Source organism: Oculina patagonica, chromosome 11 (assembly GCF_052425735.1).
Source record: "Oculina patagonica isolate OP01 chromosome 11, crgOcupat, whole genome shotgun sequence".
Classification (NCBI taxonomy): Eukaryota; Metazoa; Cnidaria; class Anthozoa; order Scleractinia; family Oculinidae; genus Oculina; species Oculina patagonica.
The window spans coordinates 19,502,112-19,523,676 of NC_135768.1; the positions used below are offsets into that span (position 1 = coordinate 19,502,112).

A 21,565-nucleotide genomic window follows, 5' to 3' on the forward strand; every position below is an offset into this window, starting at 1 on the left:
AAAGTTAGAACGAACAAAAACCAACAGGCGTTACTCCTCAATTAAGTTCAAAGAACGTTTCGTAAGACAAGGCTTTTGTCTGCGTTTTAATACAAAATCAGGCCAAAATTTTAAAGCCTCGATACGCTTGGTCCGTACTGGAGAGGTCATGATCAATTTTGCAAGCTCGCTTCTGGAGAATTTGACGATGGAGGAAATAACAAATAACAAAAAATAAAAAAGTGCCCGCCCGCTCTCTTAGAAATCGGGACGAGAAAGATTTTTTTCTTTTCGTGGCCTAAAAGTTGTTGTTCACTGGCCATTTTCCCGCGTGTAGTCTAGCCGAACAAAATCACAAAAGAAAACACGAAAACGTTACATAGAAATGTTAGAATTCTCAGACAATAAATAAAGAAAAAACGACGAAGGGGCTCGGGAGAAAAAAAGGAAAATTATGTCAATATACTTAACTTGTATTAAACTGATGGATACCATTAAAAATTTTGCTACTTAGTTTAAAGTTATGGCTCACTTAAATGCAAGAAAATCTGTTTAATAAATAGCAGAAGGCCTTGTTTTATGGTGGATTTTTGATAATTCGTTAAAGCTATCGTTGCATCCTTAGTTCGACATGTTTAGTTAAACCAGGTTTGAGAAAAGGAAAATCATTAATAGAAAACTGAAACACTGAATTTTACGTAGGGCTTAAGAAGGCTTTAATTCGTGTTTTCATTGTGCAAAATTTAAAGCCCACAAACACCAGTTAGCAACCTCACCGTAGAAAACAAGTTTAAACCTTGTTAACTTAAAGGGACTGTGTCACGGATTTTAGCCCAATGTAGGCATGGGAAATGACCACCAAAATCGGTGAAATATAAAAATAACCTCTTAAAACAGTAAACTGGTTGCCTTTTCACTTGCCTACAAACTTCAAATTTCAACACTATCAGACGGTTAAAATCAAAATTTAAGAGTAATACGACTGTCAAAACGTTGGATTTAAAAATAAACGCCAATGAAAATAATGTGTTTTCAATAGCCTGTTGTATCGCTCACTTTCCGAGAATATTGACCAATATTCCCAAACAATTTTCAGTTAGCAATTTATCGAAATTCAGAAAACGAGTATTCCAAACGAACTTCAAGTCGTGGTTGTTTTTGTTGCTCAGGAGCAAGACAATATAATTTTGTTGATGTAAAGACGTTCAACAAAGCGAAACATACTTTCTTTAACCAAAAAATAAATATTTTATTCTACCAAAGGTTGCGTTTTCTATGGTTTTTGGTCCCCCTTCGAGCGCGCATATTAAATTTGCCTGTGTAATATTAAATTCAAGGAGTTTATCACTGTATTAAAACGAAAAGCAACTTTTTCCATCTCTGGTTATCATCGGATGTTTTTCCATCACAGATCTCATAAAATAAGATCGATAATTCCCCTTTATTTCGGAGTATTTTTTGAATTTGTTTTCAGTTTTAATTTGGTTTCTGAGTGAAATGTTTGTATTCTCGCGCGTCTCGCGCGTCTCCCGCGCAACGATGTTCTAAAAATAGCACACACGCAAATCCGATAGCACGCGCCCCAATGCTAGATGTGGACTTCTAGATCATGTACTTCTGGTATCATGTAGAACCTTTTCATCTCTTCAGGGACCTTCGCCTTAAAATGATATGAAATGCATGGTCCACAGCCTTCGAATCTGAATGGCTCTATCATTGAAAAGCGTTGTGTGCAATAGGGAGTCGAAATACATATTCTAGCATTTTTACTTAAAGGGATTGTGTCACGGCTGAGTGAAGTTTATTTTATTTAGTTTTGCCAAATACTCGCTATGAATCGGCTAATTTTTGCAAAGGAATTACTTCTATGGATGAAACAACAAAACCATATCTTCATTGAAACCAAATTTGTCTTTCGGGCGTTAAAATCTAAAGTTACAAGCAAACGAGATTAACTTTGAAAATTGTTCAGCCCAGTGACAATATTTCAAAAACTCATATCGCAATCCCGTTTCAATCTTCGTCACTTTTGGCCATCCGTACCTTCTTTTGTATTTGCTGTGTTATTGAAATAAGCCTTCACTGTTTTAAGGTGTTATTTTACTGAACTTGATGGTCATTTTACCATGCCTAAATTTGGCTAAAATCCGTGTCACAGTCCCTTTATTATTCTCGCATAATAAAAGAACCACTTTATTCTAACGTTTTAAAAGTATAAGCTGGAAATTGAAATTCTGAGATGGTAAATCATAGTTAATTTGTTTCTGGTAAAATCGTTGCGTGTTAGCTATTACCCGATGTATAAAAAAGCTAACAAAGCTGGCTTTTTGCGAAGAAGATTTGTTAATGACTGAAGCGTGATAAACAAATAGTGCTAATAGTAGTTACTTAACAAATGGGATGAAAATACTCAACATGTTGCACAGCTGCAAAAAACAGATAACAATTAAAGGGACGTGCCACGACTCAGTTAAGTTTATTTTTTTAAGTTTTGCCAAATGTTTGCTATGAAACTTTATGTTTGCAAAGAAATTACTCCTATAAATCCAAATGACAAAACTATAGTTTAGCTTCATTGCAACCAAATGTGTCTCCCAGGCGTTATAATTTAAAGTTACAAGAAAACGAGACTAACTTTGAAAACTGTTCAGCCCAACAATATTTCAAAAACCCGTTTTGCAATCCGTTTCAATCTTCGTCACTTCTGGCCATCCGCTCCTTCTTCTATATTTGCTGTGTTTTTGAAATGTTCCTTTATTTTTATATTTCACCGAATTTGATGGTCATTTCCGATGACTAAATTTGGCTAAAATCCGTGACACAGTCCCTTTAGTGATTTTAACGTTCGTTTTCTTTATGTATGTTTTATAGAATTCACTTCCACTTTTCAGGGAAGAATTTTAATTTCGACTTCTACGCCATGCTCTGATGCATCAGCTAAGTGTTTTGAAAGAAAAACTGTAGAAAAGCACAGTAAATTGCCTTGCTTGTCTGATATTTTTAAAAGCGGAAAAGTGCCCGGCTCCAAATTTACTAAAAATATCAAGATGTTAGAATGTTTACAAACCAGATGACTTTTGTCACATAAAAAGGTACCTAAAGTAAAGAAATGATCCCGCAGTTCATTGTAATTAAAGAAATTGCAAAGAAAGAAGCCTGAAAAAAATTCAGGGCATCAACAGGATTTAAACCCAACGCCTCCGCGATACCCGTGCGATGCTTTGCCCACTGAGTTTGGAAGCCTTTGGGAGCAAGGTCAATTGTAAGTTCTTACTTCCTCGTGAAAGAATAGAATGACGTGAAGTATATGGAAGAGTTCGTATTTGAACTGCAGATAGTTGTAAAGTAAAGATACTCTGCTTTACATCAATCCTTGCTTACTTTACATCCCTTGCTTACTCTACGTCTATCCGCAGTTCAAATATGAGTTCTTTCATATACTTCACGTCAAAGAGGTACTTTAACGCTTTCACAATAGATCCAACAAATGTGTCATTTCGCCTTCACTTTCACAAACCCAATAATGTACATGTTTTAGATGGACGTGGTAGAAAGGTTTGTATGTAAAACCTTTTTATCTCTTCAGAGACCATCGACGTCGAATGATAAGAAATACATGGACCACAGCATACAAAGCTAAATGGATTGATCAATAAATAGCATTGTGTTTCAAAACGAGCTGTTAGGATATTTACAAATCGAGTGAATTTAGCCAAATGACAACTTAAATTACTGTTTGTAGTTCTCTGACAAGCTTGTGTGCCGATGTAAAGTAAAATAAATAGTCCAAAACTATTAAGCACGAATACTACATTTATGTGAGCGCAGTTTGATTGCACTTTCACTAAGCAAGATGTGGCCGATTTTTGGTTTATTGGCAATTTTACTTGTACCGCTCCCATCGCTCACAGGAGGTAAGAAGTTTAAGGATTTTTTTTATTTGTAAGATATTGGTACTCAAGGGAAGTTTTAAAGTTAAATAATTGCGTTTGCGGCTGGCAAAGATACTTAAGGCCGAGTAAAAGAAAATATTTCTCGTCCCCGCCTGCTTCATTTTTTGGGGGCTGCTTCTCTTTTTTTAATATTTGTTATTGGGAAAGTTAGAACGAACAAAAACCAACAGGCGTTACTCCTCAATTAAGTTCAAAGAACGTTTCGTAAGACAAGGCTTTTGTCTGCGTTTTAATACAAAATCAGGCCAAAATTTTAAAGCCTCGATACGCTTGGTCCGTACTGGAGAGGTCAGGATCAATTTTGCAAGCTCGCTTCTGGAGAATTTGACGATGGAGGAAATAACAAATAACAAAAAATAAAAAAGTGCCCGCCCGCTCTCTTAGAAATCGGGACGAGAAACATTTTTTTCTTTTCGTGGCCTAAAAGTTGTTGTTCACTGGCCATTTTCCCGCGTGTAGTCTAGCCGAACAAAATCACAAAAGAAAACACGAAAACGTTACATAGAAATGTTAGAATTCTCAGACAATAAATAAAGAAAAAACGACGAAGGGGCTCGGGAGAAAAAAAGGAAAATTATGTCAATATACTTAACTTGTATTAAACTGATGGATACCATTAAAAATTTTGCTACTTAGTTTAAAGTTATGGCTCACTTAAATGCAAGAAAATCTGTTTAATAAATAGCAGAAGGCCTTGTTTTATGGTGGATTTTTGATAATTCGTTAAAGCTATCGTTGCATCCTTAGTTCGACATGTTTAGTTAAACCAGGTTTGAGAAAAGGAAAATCATTAATAGAAAACTGAAACACTGAATTTTACGTAGGGCTTAAGAAGGCTTTAATTCGTGTTTTCATTGTGCAAAATTTAAAGCCCACAAACACCAGTTAGCAACCTCACCGTAGAAAACAAGTTTAAACCTTGTTAACTTAAAGGGACTGTGTCACGGATTTTAGCCCAATGTAGGCATGGGAAATGACCACCAAAATCGGTGAAATATAAAAATAACCTCTCAAAACAGTAAACTGGTTGCCTTTTCACTTGCCTACAAACTTCAAATTTCAACACTATCAGACGGTTAAAATCAAAATTTAAGAGTAATACGACTGTCAAAACGTTGGATTTAAAAATAAACGCCAATGAAAATAATGTGTTTTCAATAGACTGTTGTATCGCTCACTTTCCGAGAATATTGACCAATATTCCCAAACAATTTTCAGTTAGCAATTTATCGAAATTCAGAAAACGAGTATTCCAAACGAACTTCAAGTCGTGGTTGTTTTTGTTGCTCAGGAGCAAGACAATATAATTTTGTTGATGTAAAGACGTTCAACAAAGCGAAACATACTTTCTTTAACCAAAAAATAAATATTTTATTCTACCAAAGGTTGCGTTTTCTATGGTTTTTGGTCCCCCTTCGAGCGCGCATATTAAATTTGCCTGTGTAATATTAAATTCAAGGAGTTTATCACTGTATTAAAACGAAAAGCAACTTTTTCCATCTCTGGTTATCATCGGATGTTTTTCCATCACAGATCTCATAAAATAAGATCGATAATTCCCCTTTATTTCGGAGTATTTTTTGAATTTGTTTTCAGTTTTAATTTGGTTTCTGAGTGAAATGTTTGTATTCTCGCGCGTCTCGCGCGTCTCCCGCGCAACGATGTTCTAAAAATAGCACACACGCAAATCCGATAGCACGCGCCCCAATGCTAGATGTGGACTTCTAGATCATGTACTTCTGGTATCATGTAGAACCTTTTCATCTCTTCAGGGACCTTCGCCTTAAAATGATATGAAATGCATGGTCCACAGCCTTCGAATCTGAATGGCTCTATCATTGAAAAGCGTTGTGTGCAATAGGGAGTCGAAATACATATTCTAGCATTTTTACTTAAAGGGATTGTGTCACGGCTGAGTGAAGTTTATTTTATTTAGTTTTGCCAAATACTCGCTATGAATCGGCTAATTTTTGCAAAGGAATTACTTCTATGGATGAAACGACAAAACCATAGCTTCATTGAAACCAAATTTGTCTTTCGGGCGTTAAAATCTAAAGTTACAAGCAAACGAGATTAACTTTGAAAATTGTTCAGCCCAGTGACAATATTTCAAAAACTCATATCGCAATCCCGTTTCAATCTTCGTCACTTTTGGCCATCCGTACCTTCTTTTGTATTTGCTGTGTTATTGAAATAAGCCTTCACTGTTTTAAGGTGTTATTTTACTGAACTTGATGGTCATTTTACCATGCCTAAATTTGGCTAAAATCCGTGTCACAGTCCCTTTATTATTCTCGCATAATAAAAGAACCACTTTATTCTAACGTTTTAAAAGTATAAGCTGGAAATTGAAATTCTGAGATGGTAAAATCATAGTTAATTAGTTTCTGGTAAAATCGTTGCGTGTTAGCTATTACCCGATGTATAAAAAAGCTAACAAAGCTGGCTTTTTGCGAAGAAGATTTGTTAATGACTGAAGCGTGATAAACAAATAGTGCTAATAGTAGTTACTTAACAAATGGGATGAAAATACTCAACATGTTGCACAGCTGCAAAAAACAGATAACAATTAAAGGGACGTGCCACGACTCAGTTAAGTTTATTTTTTTAAGTTTTGCCAAATGTTTGCTATGAAACTTTATGTTTGCAAAGAAATTACTCCTATAAATCCAAATGACAAAACTATAGTTTAGCTTCATTGCAACCAAATGTGTCTCCCAGGCGTTATAATTTAAAGTTACAAGAAAACGAGACTAACTTTGAAAACTGTTCAGCCCAACAATATTTCAAAAACCCGTTTTGCAATCCGTTTCAATCTTCGTCACTTCTGGCCATCTGTTTCTTCTTCTATATTTGCTGTGTTATTGAAATGTTCCTTCACTGTTTTAAGAGGGTTACTTTTATATTTCACCGAATTTGATGTTCATTTCCGATGACTAAGTTTGGCTAAAATCCGTGACACAGTCCCTTAAATGATTTCAACGTTCGTTTGTTTTAGAGAAATCGTGCAGTTTTACTTCCCATGGAAGAAGTTTGATTTCGACTTCTTTGCAATGCTGATCCATCAGCTGAGTGTTTTAAAAGAAAAACTGTAGAAAAGCACAGTAAATTGCCTTGCTTGTCTGATATTTTTAAAAGCGGAAAAGTGCCCGGCTCCAGATTTACTAAAAGCTTTAAGATGTTAGAATGTTTACAAACTAGATGACTTTTGTCACATAAAAAGGTACCTAAAGTAAAGAAATGATCCTCGCAGTTAAATTGCAATTAAAGAAATTGCAAAGAAGGAGGCCTTAAAAAATTCAGGGCATCAACGTGATTTGAACCCAGCGCCTCCGCGATACCGGTGCGATGCTTGCCCACTGAGCTTAGACGCCATTTTTACTTCCCCGTGAAAGAATAGAATGACGTGAGGTATACGAAAGAATTCATATTTGAACTACAGATAGATGTGAAGTAAAGAAAATTTACTTTACATCTACTATTGTTTATTTTTCATTATTTGCTTTCTTACTTTACATCTATCCATAGTTCAAATATGAAGTTCTTTCATACACTCACGTCAAAAAGGGAGCTTAACGCTTTCACATTACATCCAACAATACAGTAGAAACCCGCGAGTAAGAACCTTCCTTTTTCCAGGTTAGCCTAAACAGGTTCTTACATAAATGGTTGTTAACAATACGGGCTATTTAGGTTCTTAATGTAAAAATGTAAATGTTGTTTATAGTGGCCATGCACTTATTTTAATAGGTTCTGATTTTCTAAAGAAAAAATTACATTGTTGCTAATAGAACTGTTGCTAATAGTCATATTCTGCCTAGTTCTTGTATACAATTTGCATACCACATAAGTGTTAACGTAAAAATGAAGCACTAATCATTCAGAACATAACATTATATACATGTACAGTAATTCCTTGTTTAACATATTTTCCTGAAAGTTAACATTTTTAATCAATTTTTGAAAATAAGAACCTGTTTCCATATTTTAGGCTAAATATGTCCTTATAAAAAGAGGGTCTAATTTGGAAATTTTAGCCTAACAGGTTCTTAAATGTTAGGTTCTTACACGCGGGTTTTTACTGCAGGCGTCATTTTGCCTTCATTTTCACAAGCCCATTAATGTACATGTTTTAGATGACCGTCGCCTTCAATTAATATGAAATGCTTGGGTCACAGCACACAAAGCTAAATGGATCGATCAATAAATAGCATTGTGTTTCAAAATGAGCTAGACGATATTTACAAATCGAGTCAATTGAGCCAAATGACAACTTAAATTAATGTTTGCAGTTCTCTGACAAGTTTGTGTGCCGATGTAAAGTAAAATTAAACAGCCCAAAACTATTAAGGACGAATACCACATTTATGTGCGCGCAGTTTGATTGCACAGTTCACTAAGCAAGATGCGGCCAATTTTTGGTTTATTGGCAGTTTTACTTGTACCATTTCCTTCGCTCACAGAAGGTAAGGCGTTTAGGGATTTTTTTTGTAATATATTGGTACTCAAGGGAAGACTTCTAAAAGTTTTAAAGCTAAATAATTGTACAAAACACATTCTAGTTTTCTTCAGCGTTTGCGTTTGGCAAAGATACTTGAAAGATGTTGTTCACTGGCCATTTTCCCTCGTGTAGTCCAGCCGAACAAAATTACAAAAGAAAACACTAAAACGTTACATAAAAGTGTGAGACTTCTCAGACAATTAATAAAGAAACAACGTCGAAGGAGTTCGGGAGAAAAGAGGAAAATTAATTTGTCAATATACTTCAGTAACCTGTATTAAAATACGGGCACCATTAAAAACAATTGTGCCGCTAAGTTAAAAATTATGGCTTACTTATAAATGTATGATAAGCTGTTTAAATAATACAAGATCTTGTTTTATGGCAGATTTGTGATAATTTCTTAAAGCTATCGTTGCTTCCAATCCTTAGTTCGACATGTTTAGTCACGAAACCAGGTTTGAGAAAAGGAAAGTCATTTATAGAAAACTGAAACACTGAAATATTACATAGAGTTCAAGAAGGCTTAAATTCGTGTTTTCACTGTGCAAAATTTAAAGCCCACAAACAGCAGTTAACAACTTCACCGTAGAAAACAAGTTTAAACTATGTTTAACTAAACAGCTTTAAAACGTGATCTAGCTTTAGTGTTAATGGGATATAAGAAAAGTACAGAGTAAAATGAGATAAATGACCTAAAAAGCAATGACTACTATCATTCTCGTCCCCATAGCCCTTTCGTTTCTCTTAGCAGGCTAGGCCTTGGCACGAGAAAACGAAGGGCTAAATTCGATTTTTTTTTTTTATTGGCTGTTTGGAAACGCTTTTTGATGCTTTTTATTTTATTTTTTTTAATTGGAACAGCCGAATGTGGGAAGCGTGTCTCGCAGCCATCGCGCGTAGTAAACGGTGAAGATGCCACACCCCACTCGTGGCCTTGGCAGATTTCCCTCCGCTATAAAAACTACGGTCACATCTGTGGCGGATCACTGATCGAGAAAGACTGGGTTTTGACAGCGGCTCATTGTGTGAACTTTGACCCCACTCCTGCTTCATTTAAAGTCACTGTTGGTGAGTATGACTTTCCTTCTATTTATACAGCTGCTCTTCCATTCACTTCAATTCAGTTCACTTTTCTTTCCTTTCGTGGCTGGTCTGACACGCATGTTTCGTCTCCGCCAAGAGACTCATCAGAAACCTTTCGGTGAAAGCTAACTCGTCGAACATCGCGTTCGAAGTCCCGCTAGCGTCGAAATGATGGTGCAATCTGGCCTTACATCGCGTAAGCATTCCCAATTGCGTAACGTGTAAATTGTTAATGAATACTTTCCATTCAATTAAATGGACCCTGTCATGGGGATGTTTCTGCTTTTCAGTAAAAAGTACTAAAATTGGCGAAGTGCTCTCGCTCGTACACGAAATGCGCTTAGAACATCAAGATGAATATATAAAGTAAATTGTTGTTGAAGGAAGAGGGGAGCCGTTGTAAGTTTTAAGCTGTTTTTCCAGGCCACAAGGACAGAACTTGAAAAAGTCAGCCTGACTTGTTCAAGTTAAGATCTGAAGTTCCTGATGCATGGCATCACAATAATATCACTTGTTTTTCATTCCCATGGTAAAACGCTGTTATTGAGAATTTTTGTAGCATAAGATTAATATGTATTTTTAAAACGTCTTTTTTCACTAAGGGCCGAATCGCACTAGCGGACAAATTTTGTAACAATTGGTAGATTTCATCATTAACGTGTCACTTGTTACAGAAAACAAGTGCGAGTGCGTTTTTTGAGACCTAGAACTTGTCCAACATTTCAGGAAAACAAAGAAGCAGTTGTCTTATGATTGGTCCGCGTTGCACGCGCGATAGATATTGTCAAACAATTGCAAAAACAAGTGCGAACGACTTGTTGAACAAGGGCAAATTTTGTCAAAACAGACAAATCATCAAAGGGGCCGAAGTCCTGCCTCAAGGCAGGACAATTCATGACAAGTCGCATTCCCATGCCCCTCGTAATACCAGATAACAATACGTTGTTGATTGGCTATTGTGTTTGGCCCAAATTGCACCGAAAAACAACACGCACTCAAAAGCTGTTGGGATAGTATACACCGTGATGTGGCTCTCACTATCATAATCCAGCCGCAAAATCTTTTCGCGAGAGGCAAAGCATATTTATAAGTGAAGTGCTTCGGCCAAATGTAAGAATGAGAAAAGAAAAAGTTATCTTGAGACGACTCATTATTCTACTGCATGAGAACACGCGTACTTTAAATGCGAATTGTTTTAGATTTTTTTACCGGGTTGTTCTGCATATTTGATGTTTGCCCAAGATGGCCGTGCTGAGAAATGTACAGGGATGGGAGAAGCACGTGCAGAGCTATTGTACTAATAATTACACCTTTTGTTTTCTTCAAAATGTCTCTGACTTGTCGCGACAATTTTGTTTTTGTAAAAAATGTTATGACATTTAAAACTTGTCCGCTAGTGCGATTCGGCCCTAAGTTTGGCTACAACTGCCATCTAAGTCAATGTTTGGAGGAGCGTGCAAAAATCAGCTTACATTACTCATATTCGTTAAAATTGGCTCAGAAATCTCCAAAAATGGTTGACGGAATCGGTCGTATTGTCAAGAAGAAATTTTTGCGAGATGGGTTTTTGTGTATACAGCTATTTCGAAAAAAGTTGTCGGAAAAAAGCACAAAAGTGCACGATACAAGACCGAAAGGTAGTATGGGTAGAAGTAGAAAGCTACTGCGTGTGCTGAATACTAATAAGATGGCGGCATGACAAACGCGAATTTGCACGTTTTTTTCCTCCTCAGACATGTTGAAACAAGGCACTTTTAGTCACGCTGAATTTTAGCTCAATAATTTTTCAAAACTCAAAGACATGCGACAGTAAAAGTAAAGCTTCAGAAAAAAACCTTCTGAGAGAAAAAGCAAAATCTTCACGTGCAAAAATACAAACTTGTACATTTCCTCTGGGCCAATATGCAAAATTCCAGTGAATACCCAGACCAACTTTCGGTCTTGTCGTGTGCACCTTTTTTTCCCCGACAACCTTTCGTGAATTAGTTAGCTGTATACCACAATTTATGGCAATTGCCTCTTCTTTGTTTTTAGGTGCTCACCACCGTACAGGCTCTCCCACGTCGGTTCAAGAAACAATCAATGTGGTAAAAGTGATCTATCACAGTAAGTTCAAATACAATCCTCCCGAAAGCACGGATTTGAGACACGACGTGGCATTGCTGAAGCTCGAGAGGCCAATAACACCAAGTGACAAAGTCAACACGGTCTGTCTTCCAAAAGGACGGAACGATAAGATATCTGCAGGGAAAAACTGTTTCATCACTGGTAAAGTAGATTTTTGTTTTTTATGAAAATTTTAGACCGAGAAGTTTAGGGATCGGTCATTATTTAGAGGGTGGGGAGGGTTGGTGCAAATAGAGGGAGGGTCAATGATTTTTATACAGGGAAAAATTGGTGGGCGTGGGCATTATAAATTCATGCACCCCCTCATATACGGGAGGATTAAGGGAGTGAGTGGGTAAGAGGGGTTAGATTCAGCAAAAAATGTGCTTCATGAAAAGGGAGGTGTGAACATAGCCTCCCTCCATTTGCAACGTCCCTCGCCACTCTAAATAATGACCAGTTCCTTGCAGTACTTGCTTTCTTGCAATTGCTTTTTCCATTTTTCAAGTTACCTTGTGAGACAGATTCTTTGAAAAGCATGATCTTATTTTTCGAGTCATATGGCACATGATTATCACTAAAATGAATATTTCTGAGTGCTTTATACACCATGCAAGTTTACTAACTATATTGTGAATACTTCTGGATACACAAGGCCCTCAGGCAAATTGGTTTAATTAGATAAAAAAATTAATTTCTTGTTTTTCGGTGAAAATAGTATTCTAAAAGAACACGAAAAACAAAAGTGTTGTACCTATTCATACACCCAGGTGTATGAAAATCAGGGAGTGAAAATAGTTTTCTTCTTTCTAAAAGAAAGAAGGTTTGTGCTGAAGGTGAAAAGCCATTCGACTTCTTTGATTATTATGAATAAAATCAGGCATATATAGCTCTCTTTGCAATCTTAATTCATGGCAAACTGCCAATCAAGAAATCTCGTTGGCCTTATGTCTTCGTCATTTTCTTGACGACTTCGTTATTTCTTATGACTATACAACATTTTTTAAAACGTATCAGACAATAGCTCTCTTTGCAATTTTAATTCATGGCAAACTGCCAATCAAGAAAACTTCTTGTCCTTTTCGTCTTTATTATTTCTTTCCATCAGTAGTCTACTAACTATGTTTCCATCATGATTTTTTATGTGTTTTTATGTACCGTATTTATTCGATTAAGCGCCCAACCTCGAATAAGCGCCCACCTCGAATAAGCGCCCACCCTTAAGGTAGGAAAAGTTAATAAGCGCCCAGCCTCGAATAAGCGCCCACCCCCACCCAAGAAAAAAACTGAAGTCCATAAAAGGAGTATTGATTATTGAAATTGACTATGTACTACTAAGAAGACTTCCCCCATGACCGAGTTTTCTTAGTATTGTACAGAAACTTTCAATGAACAATTAAATTTCTGCTTTGGTACATCTTCACGTTTTGTTATTATTTATTGTTTTGTTACAAATCTAAACTTAACATTTGCTGAAAATCGTAAAAATTTAATTAGCGCCCAGCCTCGAATAAGCGCCCACCTCGAATAAGCGCCCACTCTCAAGGTCCAAAAATTTAATAAGCGCCCAGGGCGCTTAATCGAATAAATACGGTATTTTCTTAGGATGGGGACGCACCATCGGTGGAGGGAATGCATCGGAAGTACTGCAACAAGCAGCACTGCCAGTAGCAGATCACAAAACATGCAAAGCAACAAACAAAGTGTTGGCCAAAGTCTACAAAGGACCTATGCTGTGTGCTGGTGGTCAGGGCAAAGGGGGCTGTCAGGTGAACAATAAAATATGAAGCACATTTTCTAATATATTCCGAAATCCAAAGTCGAAAAAGTGAAAATGGCCGGGGGGTACTCCCTAGAATGGCCTTTACGGGAGTCTCCGCCCGAAAGGGGTAGCTTTTTCAGGCTTCAGGTATATAAAGGGATAGGGATTTCACAATTTTAGGTATATGAATGGGTAGGGAAATCTTTCATTATTTATATATATATATAAGGTATTTAAATTAAGTATTTCAAACAGACGCAACGTACGCTGTTTCGTTTTAATTTATAGGGAACGTTCGTTCGTTCGTTCGTTCGTTTGTGCGTTCGTGCATTCGTTCGTTCGTTCTTTTGTATCCCTGTTCGTTCATTTTTTTCGTTTTAACGTCTGTTCATGGGATTACAGCTCTACCTACGGCCTTGTTTTAAAATATAAATTCCTAATTTTATCCTTTCCACCGATTGTTTTTTGTACTGGATTTGACCTTATATAAAACTTACTAAAATTTTACTCTCTTAGGGTGACAGCGGAGGACCTTTTGTATGCGAAGAAAACGGAAAGTGGGTTTTGAGAGGTGCAGTCAGCTGGGGTCACTACAAGTGCCAGACGGATTATTTCTCCGTGTTTGCTCGGGTTTCTAATTACGTGAAATGGATAAAGAAAAGGTTGTCCTGATTGGTAAAAGAATCAGAAATCAAAGGTATAGTAAAAGGAAAGTATGCTTACAAGCCTAGTGGCCCATTACGCCGGGCTATCATCCGGTTTCAGTAGCATGAAGCGGCTAGGAGTATTTCTACTCCCCCCTGGATGGGATGCTAGTTCATCGCAGTGTTACCCCCAGCAATAAATTCGCCGGTAACAATTTATTCACCTGAAGAGGACACTATAAGTGTAAAGTGTCTTGCCTAAGAACACAACGCAGTGCCCCGGCCAGAGCTCAAACCCGGACCGCTCGATCCGGAGTCCAGCGCACCATGAGGCCACTGCGCCTGAGCGCCTCCCACGGACTGTCTAATAACTCTTATGAAATTCATTGACAAGACAACAAAAACTTCTAGGTTGGGTGCGGTTGAATTGAACATCTATTTCCTGAGAGGTCCGTTTGGATTTGGTCCGTTTTGTGTTTTCTTTTTATTGCCATTTTTTTTCTCGGCACATTAGCATACTTTTGCTAGGGGCCAAATCAGCCCCATCAAACCGAGGTTAAATAAATGTTATTATTATTGGATGACTGGCTGAATATATGATTTCCAACTTTTTTAAAAAAAGAAAATGTATTGAGATGTTAGATTTCATCGCCATCCTTGTTAGACTTGTAACACCAGTGGGTGGTGTAAATAATTATTAGGTCCTAGATGTTAGGCTTACAAACTCACATGAGGGGATGAATAAGTTCGAAGATCGACGCAGTTGGCCTTAAAGGACGCACGGATTGTGGACTCTCGCAATACAGTGCAGGGCCGTACCTAGGATTTTTTGTCTGCGGGAGCAAACGTTTTTGTAGTTTTCCTGGCGGGGGCAACTGCCCTCTCCCCCCGCTATGTCGCTATGTACGGCCCTGCATTGAGCGCATTCGCGGATTCCGAAAATACAGCAGATCGCGGATTAACTGAGAATGTTGGCGCGGATTCCGGCTTCTTCATGTCAGGAAGTTCGGATCATGGATACTTTACGAAGTTCGGGTAATTTTGGTCGGTCTTCGTCGGTATAATGGCGAAATTGTCGCAGAAACAAGCAATGAAACAAAACTTCTTAAAAAATGGCATAAAAAACAACATTTACTGTCCGTTGAAGTGAAACTATACCTCATATAGTTTTCAAGTAGTGCGGATTCGGATTGAAACGAAAATAGAGGCGGATTGATGGATTTTGCCAAATAATAGCACGAATAGGGCTTTCCACAAGTTGCTCGGCAACTTTTTGGCAACTTTTCATATCTCGAGCAACTTTTTCCCCTTCGAGCAACTTTTTTCCTCTCGAGCAACTTGTTGCATTTTGAGCGAATTTCCAGACTGAAGATCTCCGAAGATTATCTGAGTATTGTTTATGGGCCATATAAACGTTTCCGAAGATTTACGAAGTTTGCCGAAGATTTTCGAGAAACATCTGAAGACGTTTCAACTTTCGGCTTTACAAAAACCCCTCTGCAAACATTACGTCATCGATATCTTCACGATTTTTCTCAGTTTAATTAAGAAATCACGGTTATTTAACAAATTTTCCCCTTAATATGTTATTCCTTTTGCTGTAAAATTGCATAAAACTGCTTAGAAATCTTACCCTCAAGGGAAATTAGCATATATTTAGAGAAATTATCTTGATTAGAAACAGCGTTTTGAATTTTTTGGAGCAACTTTCGAGCAACTTTTATTATCAGAAGCAACTTTTTTGGATTTTTGGAGCAACTTTTGAGCAACTTTTTGAGAAATTACGAGCAACTTGTGGAAATCCCTAAGCACGGATCGGCTGATTTCCGTACCCCTATTCACCCCCCTCCTCTTACACTGAAATGCCAAAGTTGTCTCTGGTCATTGAATAGTACTTATGTTCTTTTACAGGTCGGCAGTTTTCAGAAGTGCTTGGTGTTGGTGATACTAAGAAGACAACGCATGGGGGAATAGCGGAGCAACATACTTCTGGGAAACTCTAAATAATCTACGGGATAAAACAAATAAATTGTTGAAGCATTAATGAAATAAAATGCGGGATGAATAGCAATAACTTATTCAGTTTGATTATTTGATTTATTTTGTCCATTCCCACCTCTTGTATTGGAAAATGGTACGATGGAATGGTGTTCTCCTTTACAGCCGATATTAGAAGAGAAAAGTCGCGGCGAGGAAAAAGGGAATCAAACACTACTAAATCCATCCCTCACCCCCCCCCCTCCCCCTCTTTACCCCAATCCTCGAAAAAATACTTTGACTCTTCTCTAATGTGAATGGGTACGTTGATCATTTGTGAGTTTTCACGTCTAAATTCATTTGTTAAACACCTTTGCGAGCTGTTTAGACATTTTTTTTACAGAATTTCTGTTACCATAACAGCGCAAATGGTTAATGTAAAACCTGACTCTTTCGCCTCTGCCGGTTTTTGAGCCACTGAAATCTCATTAATCGCAACTTTCGATAGCAGCAACCTCATCAAGTGTATTTTATAAAGGTGAATGAAGTTTATGACACAAAAATAGTGTGCATTTTAATAAGCCCTCTTCTGTGGTCAGGGACTCCAGTGAGCGCACGACCGAACTGAAATTCGTCCTCTCCCACTCCCCCACAGTGCTGTTTACAGAAACTCGCCCCAGCTTTCCTCCGTTGTGTTCGTGCCAGCTCATCACAAAGCAGCTGATCACAAAGGAAGTCTCAAAACTTTCACCGTCAACATGGACTTCGACAGCGCGCTGAAGGTTGTCGGCGAATTCGGTCGTAATCAACGAAAGCAGTTCATTCTAATCTCACTGTCGGCCTTGCCGATGTTCTTTCAAATGCTTGTACTCGTATTCACAGCAGCAACGCCAAAATGGATGTGCCCAGAAGACGACAAAGCGAAGCTAAAACATTGCAAGTCGCTGGAAAATTGTTGTGCACTAGACGGTACTATCTGTCGCGGAGCGAAGTTTACTACGAATTTCACGTCGATCGCAACGGAGTGGAATCTTCTTTGTGGGCAAACGTACAAGAATGAACTAGCGCAGTCTATATATATGGCCGGGACATTAGTCGGGGCGCCATTAATCGGAGGTTTGGCCGATAAGCATGGTCGAAAACTTTTGTGGGTGATCAGTTATTTTGTTGCCGGCGGCCTGGCATTTCTTTCAGGATTGTCACCATCATATCACATCTTTGTGGCTCTGAAGTTTCTCGTTGGGATTTTCGCTGGCGGAGGAGGTTTGATCATTTTTGTGCTGGCAACGGAGTCGATCGGTCCTTCTTACAGAGGTACGTGAAAAATAGTAACCGGCGCCAATACTTTTGAGGTTGTAATTTTTCGGTGACCCCCAGTGGGGGTACCCTAGATCAGATTCTAATAAGTGTTTTTCTAGCGGGTGGAGGGTGGAGGTGGGGTTACCCTGTAAGATGTTTTGCATGTGGCGCTTTTAACAAAATATTATACAACAAGCCCATGTTTCTACGAGTGAATAGTGAACAAGTCACAGTCTAGTCTAAAGGATTGGAGTCCGAAACCTATAATTTTATGTATATATTGTCGCTTGCATCTAAGCGTGAACATGTGCTGCCGAAATGTGATCTAATTGGGTGTTAAACTCGGCATGATTGATCGTCAAACATTTAAAGTTAACCAGACTGTAACGCAACGATGGGTGAAACTTTACACCAGAAACGATACAAGCAAACCTGCAAATGCATATTAACCCAGATCAGGATCAACTTTTTTGGAAGAAGTCTATATCCAATCTTTCCGCCATTTCAAAACCAGAATGTGTTTAACTTTCGATGCACAAGTTGCCATTACGGTCTGCCAAACTTCAAACTTTTAATTACCAATCATGCCATGAAAGATGAATTAAGCCGTCTTGATAAATTTAATATCCAGTTAGATCATATTTCGGCGGCACACGTTCACGCTTACATGTAGATGCAAGCAACGGTATTTACATTCAAAATCAAGAGTGATTAAATTCCCTTTTAAAAGAACAATGCACATGCAGGATTGTGCAGTGGGAGAAGCAACCAGATTCATGGCCTTGGAACAGAAATTCCTGAGGGGTGGGAAGGGGGAGGGGGGGGGGGGGGGGGGGGGGGGGCCCTTAAAAAAATTAAAAAAAAAAAAAAAGGGCGGGAGGATGCAAACCAAAAAGCCTTCCTTAGTGGGGTATGCAGTAGCGGATCCAGACTTTCAGCTAAGTGGGGGGCCCGATCATCCAGACCCTGGAATAAGGAGGAGGGTGGTTCTTAAAATTTTTTTTCCGGCACTATGGACCTCTGTTTGGCCTAAAAATAAGGTTGGGGCCTGGTCTCCTGGACCCCTCCCCTAGACCTGCCACTGGTTTGGGTATTTTGTGGAACCAAACAGTCCCAATAGAACATGCTGAAATTACATCCAGTTATTTGGATTAGGGGAGCCCGTTAAATTCTTATGGCATATAAGCATTTTCAGCTATTTGTTGAATATTATACAAGTTTTGTCAGATACTCCAAACACTAAGGGTGGAGGAGGGAGAGAAGAGGGGGTTCATTTTGTAAAAATTCTCTGAAATTTCTACAAGGTAACTGTTGTGAACTGCCAATTTCCACCCAAGGGAAGTACAGTGTAGTAGTACTCCAAGGGAGTACTACTAACATTGCAAATTCCTCCAGGGACATAGCTAGCCTATGGACCCGTAGGTCCAGGCCTACAAATTTTTTTTAGCCCACTGAAGTAATTTCAAGATAAATATCACAACCACCCTTTCGCGATTTATCTAGAATAGCCAAATGATAGGTATGTGTTGTTGAAGACAAGTTGTATTTAGCAATAAGTGAAAATTGGCCCATTCTCTGTAACAAAATGTCAAAATTTAGGTGCTGCAAAATTGCCTTTTGAGGGTCTTTATTAGGAGAGCATACCTCCCCCCCCCCCCGACTAGCGACTAGAGCAACTAGTCCTACAAACCTTAAGAAAGCTGGCTACTCCCCTGTTTTGCAAGCTAATTTTTTCTTACGATCATTACAGGTTTTGCTGGGACTATGTTACAAGTCTTTTTTGCAATCTCTGTGGCATTGCTGGGACTCATGGCGTACCTTATTCCGTCCTGGCGACACCTCACTATAGCTTCAACCCTTATTGCAGTGTTTGGCCCTTTTATTGTCAATTCAATTCCAGAATCTCCCAGATGGTTGGCCTCTCAAGGGAGATACGATGAAGCAGAAGCTATTTTGAAGAAAATATCCATGGAAAATGGCTTTGGGAATAAACACGTGTCTTTACGGCGAGCAAAATCGGCATCAAAATCAGGCTCGTCAGCAAGAAGTTACGGAATTCTTGACTTGTTTACAAACAGTAGCACTTGTATAATAACACTTATCATGATCATTAGTTGGTTTGTAAACAGTCTCGTTTATTATGGTCTGTCGCTGAACGTGAAAAACCTTGGTGGCAACATGTACGTCAATTTTGTCTTGGCTGGTTTGGTGGAAATTCCATCTTATTTGTTGACTGTCGTTCTCCTGAATTGGTCCGGTCGACGCAAGTCCTTGTTCTATTTCATGATGGGAGCTGCTGGGTCGTGCTGGACCTGCATGAAACTGCAAGAACAAGAAAATGCCAATCCTGCTTGGCTGTCATTTTCAGCCATGCTCGGGAAGTTTTGTATCTCTGCATCATTTGCCGTGCTATATGTGTATGCATCAGAACTCTTTCCCACTGTCATCCGCAATATCGGCATGGGTGTGGCAACTGTTGCATCGCGTTGTGGTGGGATTTTATGTCCGTTTGTTGTACTGATGGGCGAACAGAGTAGATCTTTACCAATGTTTATATTTGCTTGTTTGTCATTAGTGGCAGGTTTGGCTGGTCTAAAGCTGCCTGAAACCAAGGGACGACCCATGCCGGAAACCATGGAAGATTTGGAGAGATCAGAACATGAAGAAGTGAAAATTGTAAAAGCATAATAATTGTTTAATTTGCAATGTCAGCATGTAAATTGTCGTCACGATACCTTTGTTATTGTGCAAGTTAGGAGAATAAATCACAATCAAGTTGCGGGAGGGGGGCTCTGGTGATTGTTTTCTAAGTTCTTATCACCTTTAGGCTTGATTGTGTATTAACATTATAAGAAGAAATAGCATGTTGATAACACTTGAAATTTTATAAGTGGTTCAATAATACAAAAATTACCGGTATGTTGTATCTGACAAACTAAATGTAGATGTTACAAAGTTTTCATTTCAAAAATGTAAGTTAAAGCTCTCTGCCCTCTTTCAGGGGTTAAGGCAAATTACATTTTTTCCCATGAGCATTCATTTTTCATGGCCAATTTTCACAAGCTTGACAAAGATTTTTACAATATATTTTATTAGGCAAGACAAAATGTTTATACTACTTTGTTATTGTCTTTTATATCTGAATTGCTACTTTGAATTATTGATATTTATTATTTGCATTGCACAGTCCTGCTCATAAGTGAATTTAATACAAATGTTTCATTTACTTAAAATGTGGGTTATTGACCAAGCATGAGTTCAAGATGGTGGATATTGACCAAGTTCCTTTTTTTGATTGTTTATTTAGTCTTGGTCCATGAACATGCAAAAAAAGAATGAAGCCAATATCACAACATCTTGGCTAAACAAGTTAGTCAATAAAGGATTTATTATATGGGCAATAAAGTTATAATTAGAACTGAATGACTCTTTATGGACCTAAATGAAGCATCAAGGCACAAACGACTGCACACACTTTTTTGTGGCGATTGCCTAAAACAATAAAATGCGTTAATTTAATTGATTGAAAAATTTGAAGAATGCAAATATTTTCTTCACACCAAATTTCAGTGTGAGAGCCAGCAGCAACAACAGCAGCATTGTGATTGGCTTGGGTAGCCATTATCACAATGTAGGGTTTACTTCATCTTGCCCGCTCATGGAGCCAGCCATATAATACTGGTATTATCCAGCAGGTCTAGTTAAGTGCCTGTGGGAGGCGCAGTGGCATAATGGTTAGTGTGCCGGACTCCAGATCGAGCAGTCCGGGTTCGAGACCTGGCCGGGCACTGTGATGTGTTCTTAGGCAAGACACTTTACTCTCATAATGCCTTTCTCCACCCAGGTGTACTAGCATCCCACCCAGGGGGAGTAGAAATACTTCTAGCCACTTATGCCACAGAAAGCGGGATATAAGCCCCGGCCTGATGTGCCACTTGGCTTGACAGCAGGCTTTACCTTACCTTTTTATCTTGTTAAGTCCCCTAATGGGTAATAAGTTGAATTCAGAGGCCCAGTTTTGAGTTTGGCCAGTGAATTGTGTTACAGTGCCATATTTAACCAGGCCCCCTAAAAGGGTAGGTGAAAAATTAGGCAAGAGGGGCAAGCTGAAAAGAAATAAGAAAACTCAAGCATGCAAGATCTTCCTACTCAGATTGTACTCAACTCGTTCTGCTTGCCAATTTTTTTGGGCTCTTTACGCTAGAGAGCCTGCTTTAAAGCTATATTTCTCCCAGGACCAGGTTGTTCGAAAGGTGAT

The 21,565-nt window shown here is 38.4% G+C and overlaps 2 protein-coding genes across 4 annotated transcripts; both read left to right on the plus strand.

Moving 5' to 3' along the window:
* Positions 1–3,786: 3,786 nt before the first annotated feature.
* LOC144629795 (chymotrypsinogen A-like) lies at positions 3,787–16,093 on the plus strand. Of its 3 annotated transcripts, none has more exons than XM_078488006.1 (6): positions 3,787–3,893; positions 9,298–9,504; positions 11,554–11,787; positions 13,231–13,394; positions 13,904–14,100; positions 15,951–16,093. In XM_078488006.1, exons 1-5 carry the CDS (start codon positions 3,833–3,835, stop codon positions 14,057–14,059), a joined length of 822 nt encoding a protein of 273 aa, XP_078344132.1. In that variant the 5' UTR covers positions 3,787–3,832; the 3' UTR covers positions 14,060–14,100; positions 15,951–16,093. The 3 variants fall into 3 exon arrangements, with proteins under 3 accessions (XP_078344132.1, XP_078344129.1, XP_078344131.1); XM_078488003.1 differs by lacking the exon at positions 3,787–3,893 and adding an exon at positions 8,286–8,398; XM_078488005.1 differs by lacking the exon at positions 3,787–3,893 and adding an exon at positions 8,286–8,398 and having other exon boundaries at positions 13,904–14,084; positions 15,943–16,093.
* Positions 16,094–16,684: 591 nt separating this feature from the next.
* LOC144629794 (solute carrier family 22 member 15-like) lies at positions 16,685–20,714 on the plus strand. The gene is made up of 2 exons (XM_078488002.1): positions 16,685–17,322; positions 19,058–20,714. Exons 1-2 carry the CDS (start codon positions 16,767–16,769, stop codon positions 19,993–19,995), a joined length of 1,494 nt encoding a protein of 497 aa, XP_078344128.1. The 5' UTR covers positions 16,685–16,766; the 3' UTR covers positions 19,996–20,714.
* The last annotated feature ends 851 nt before the right edge of the window (positions 20,715–21,565 follow it).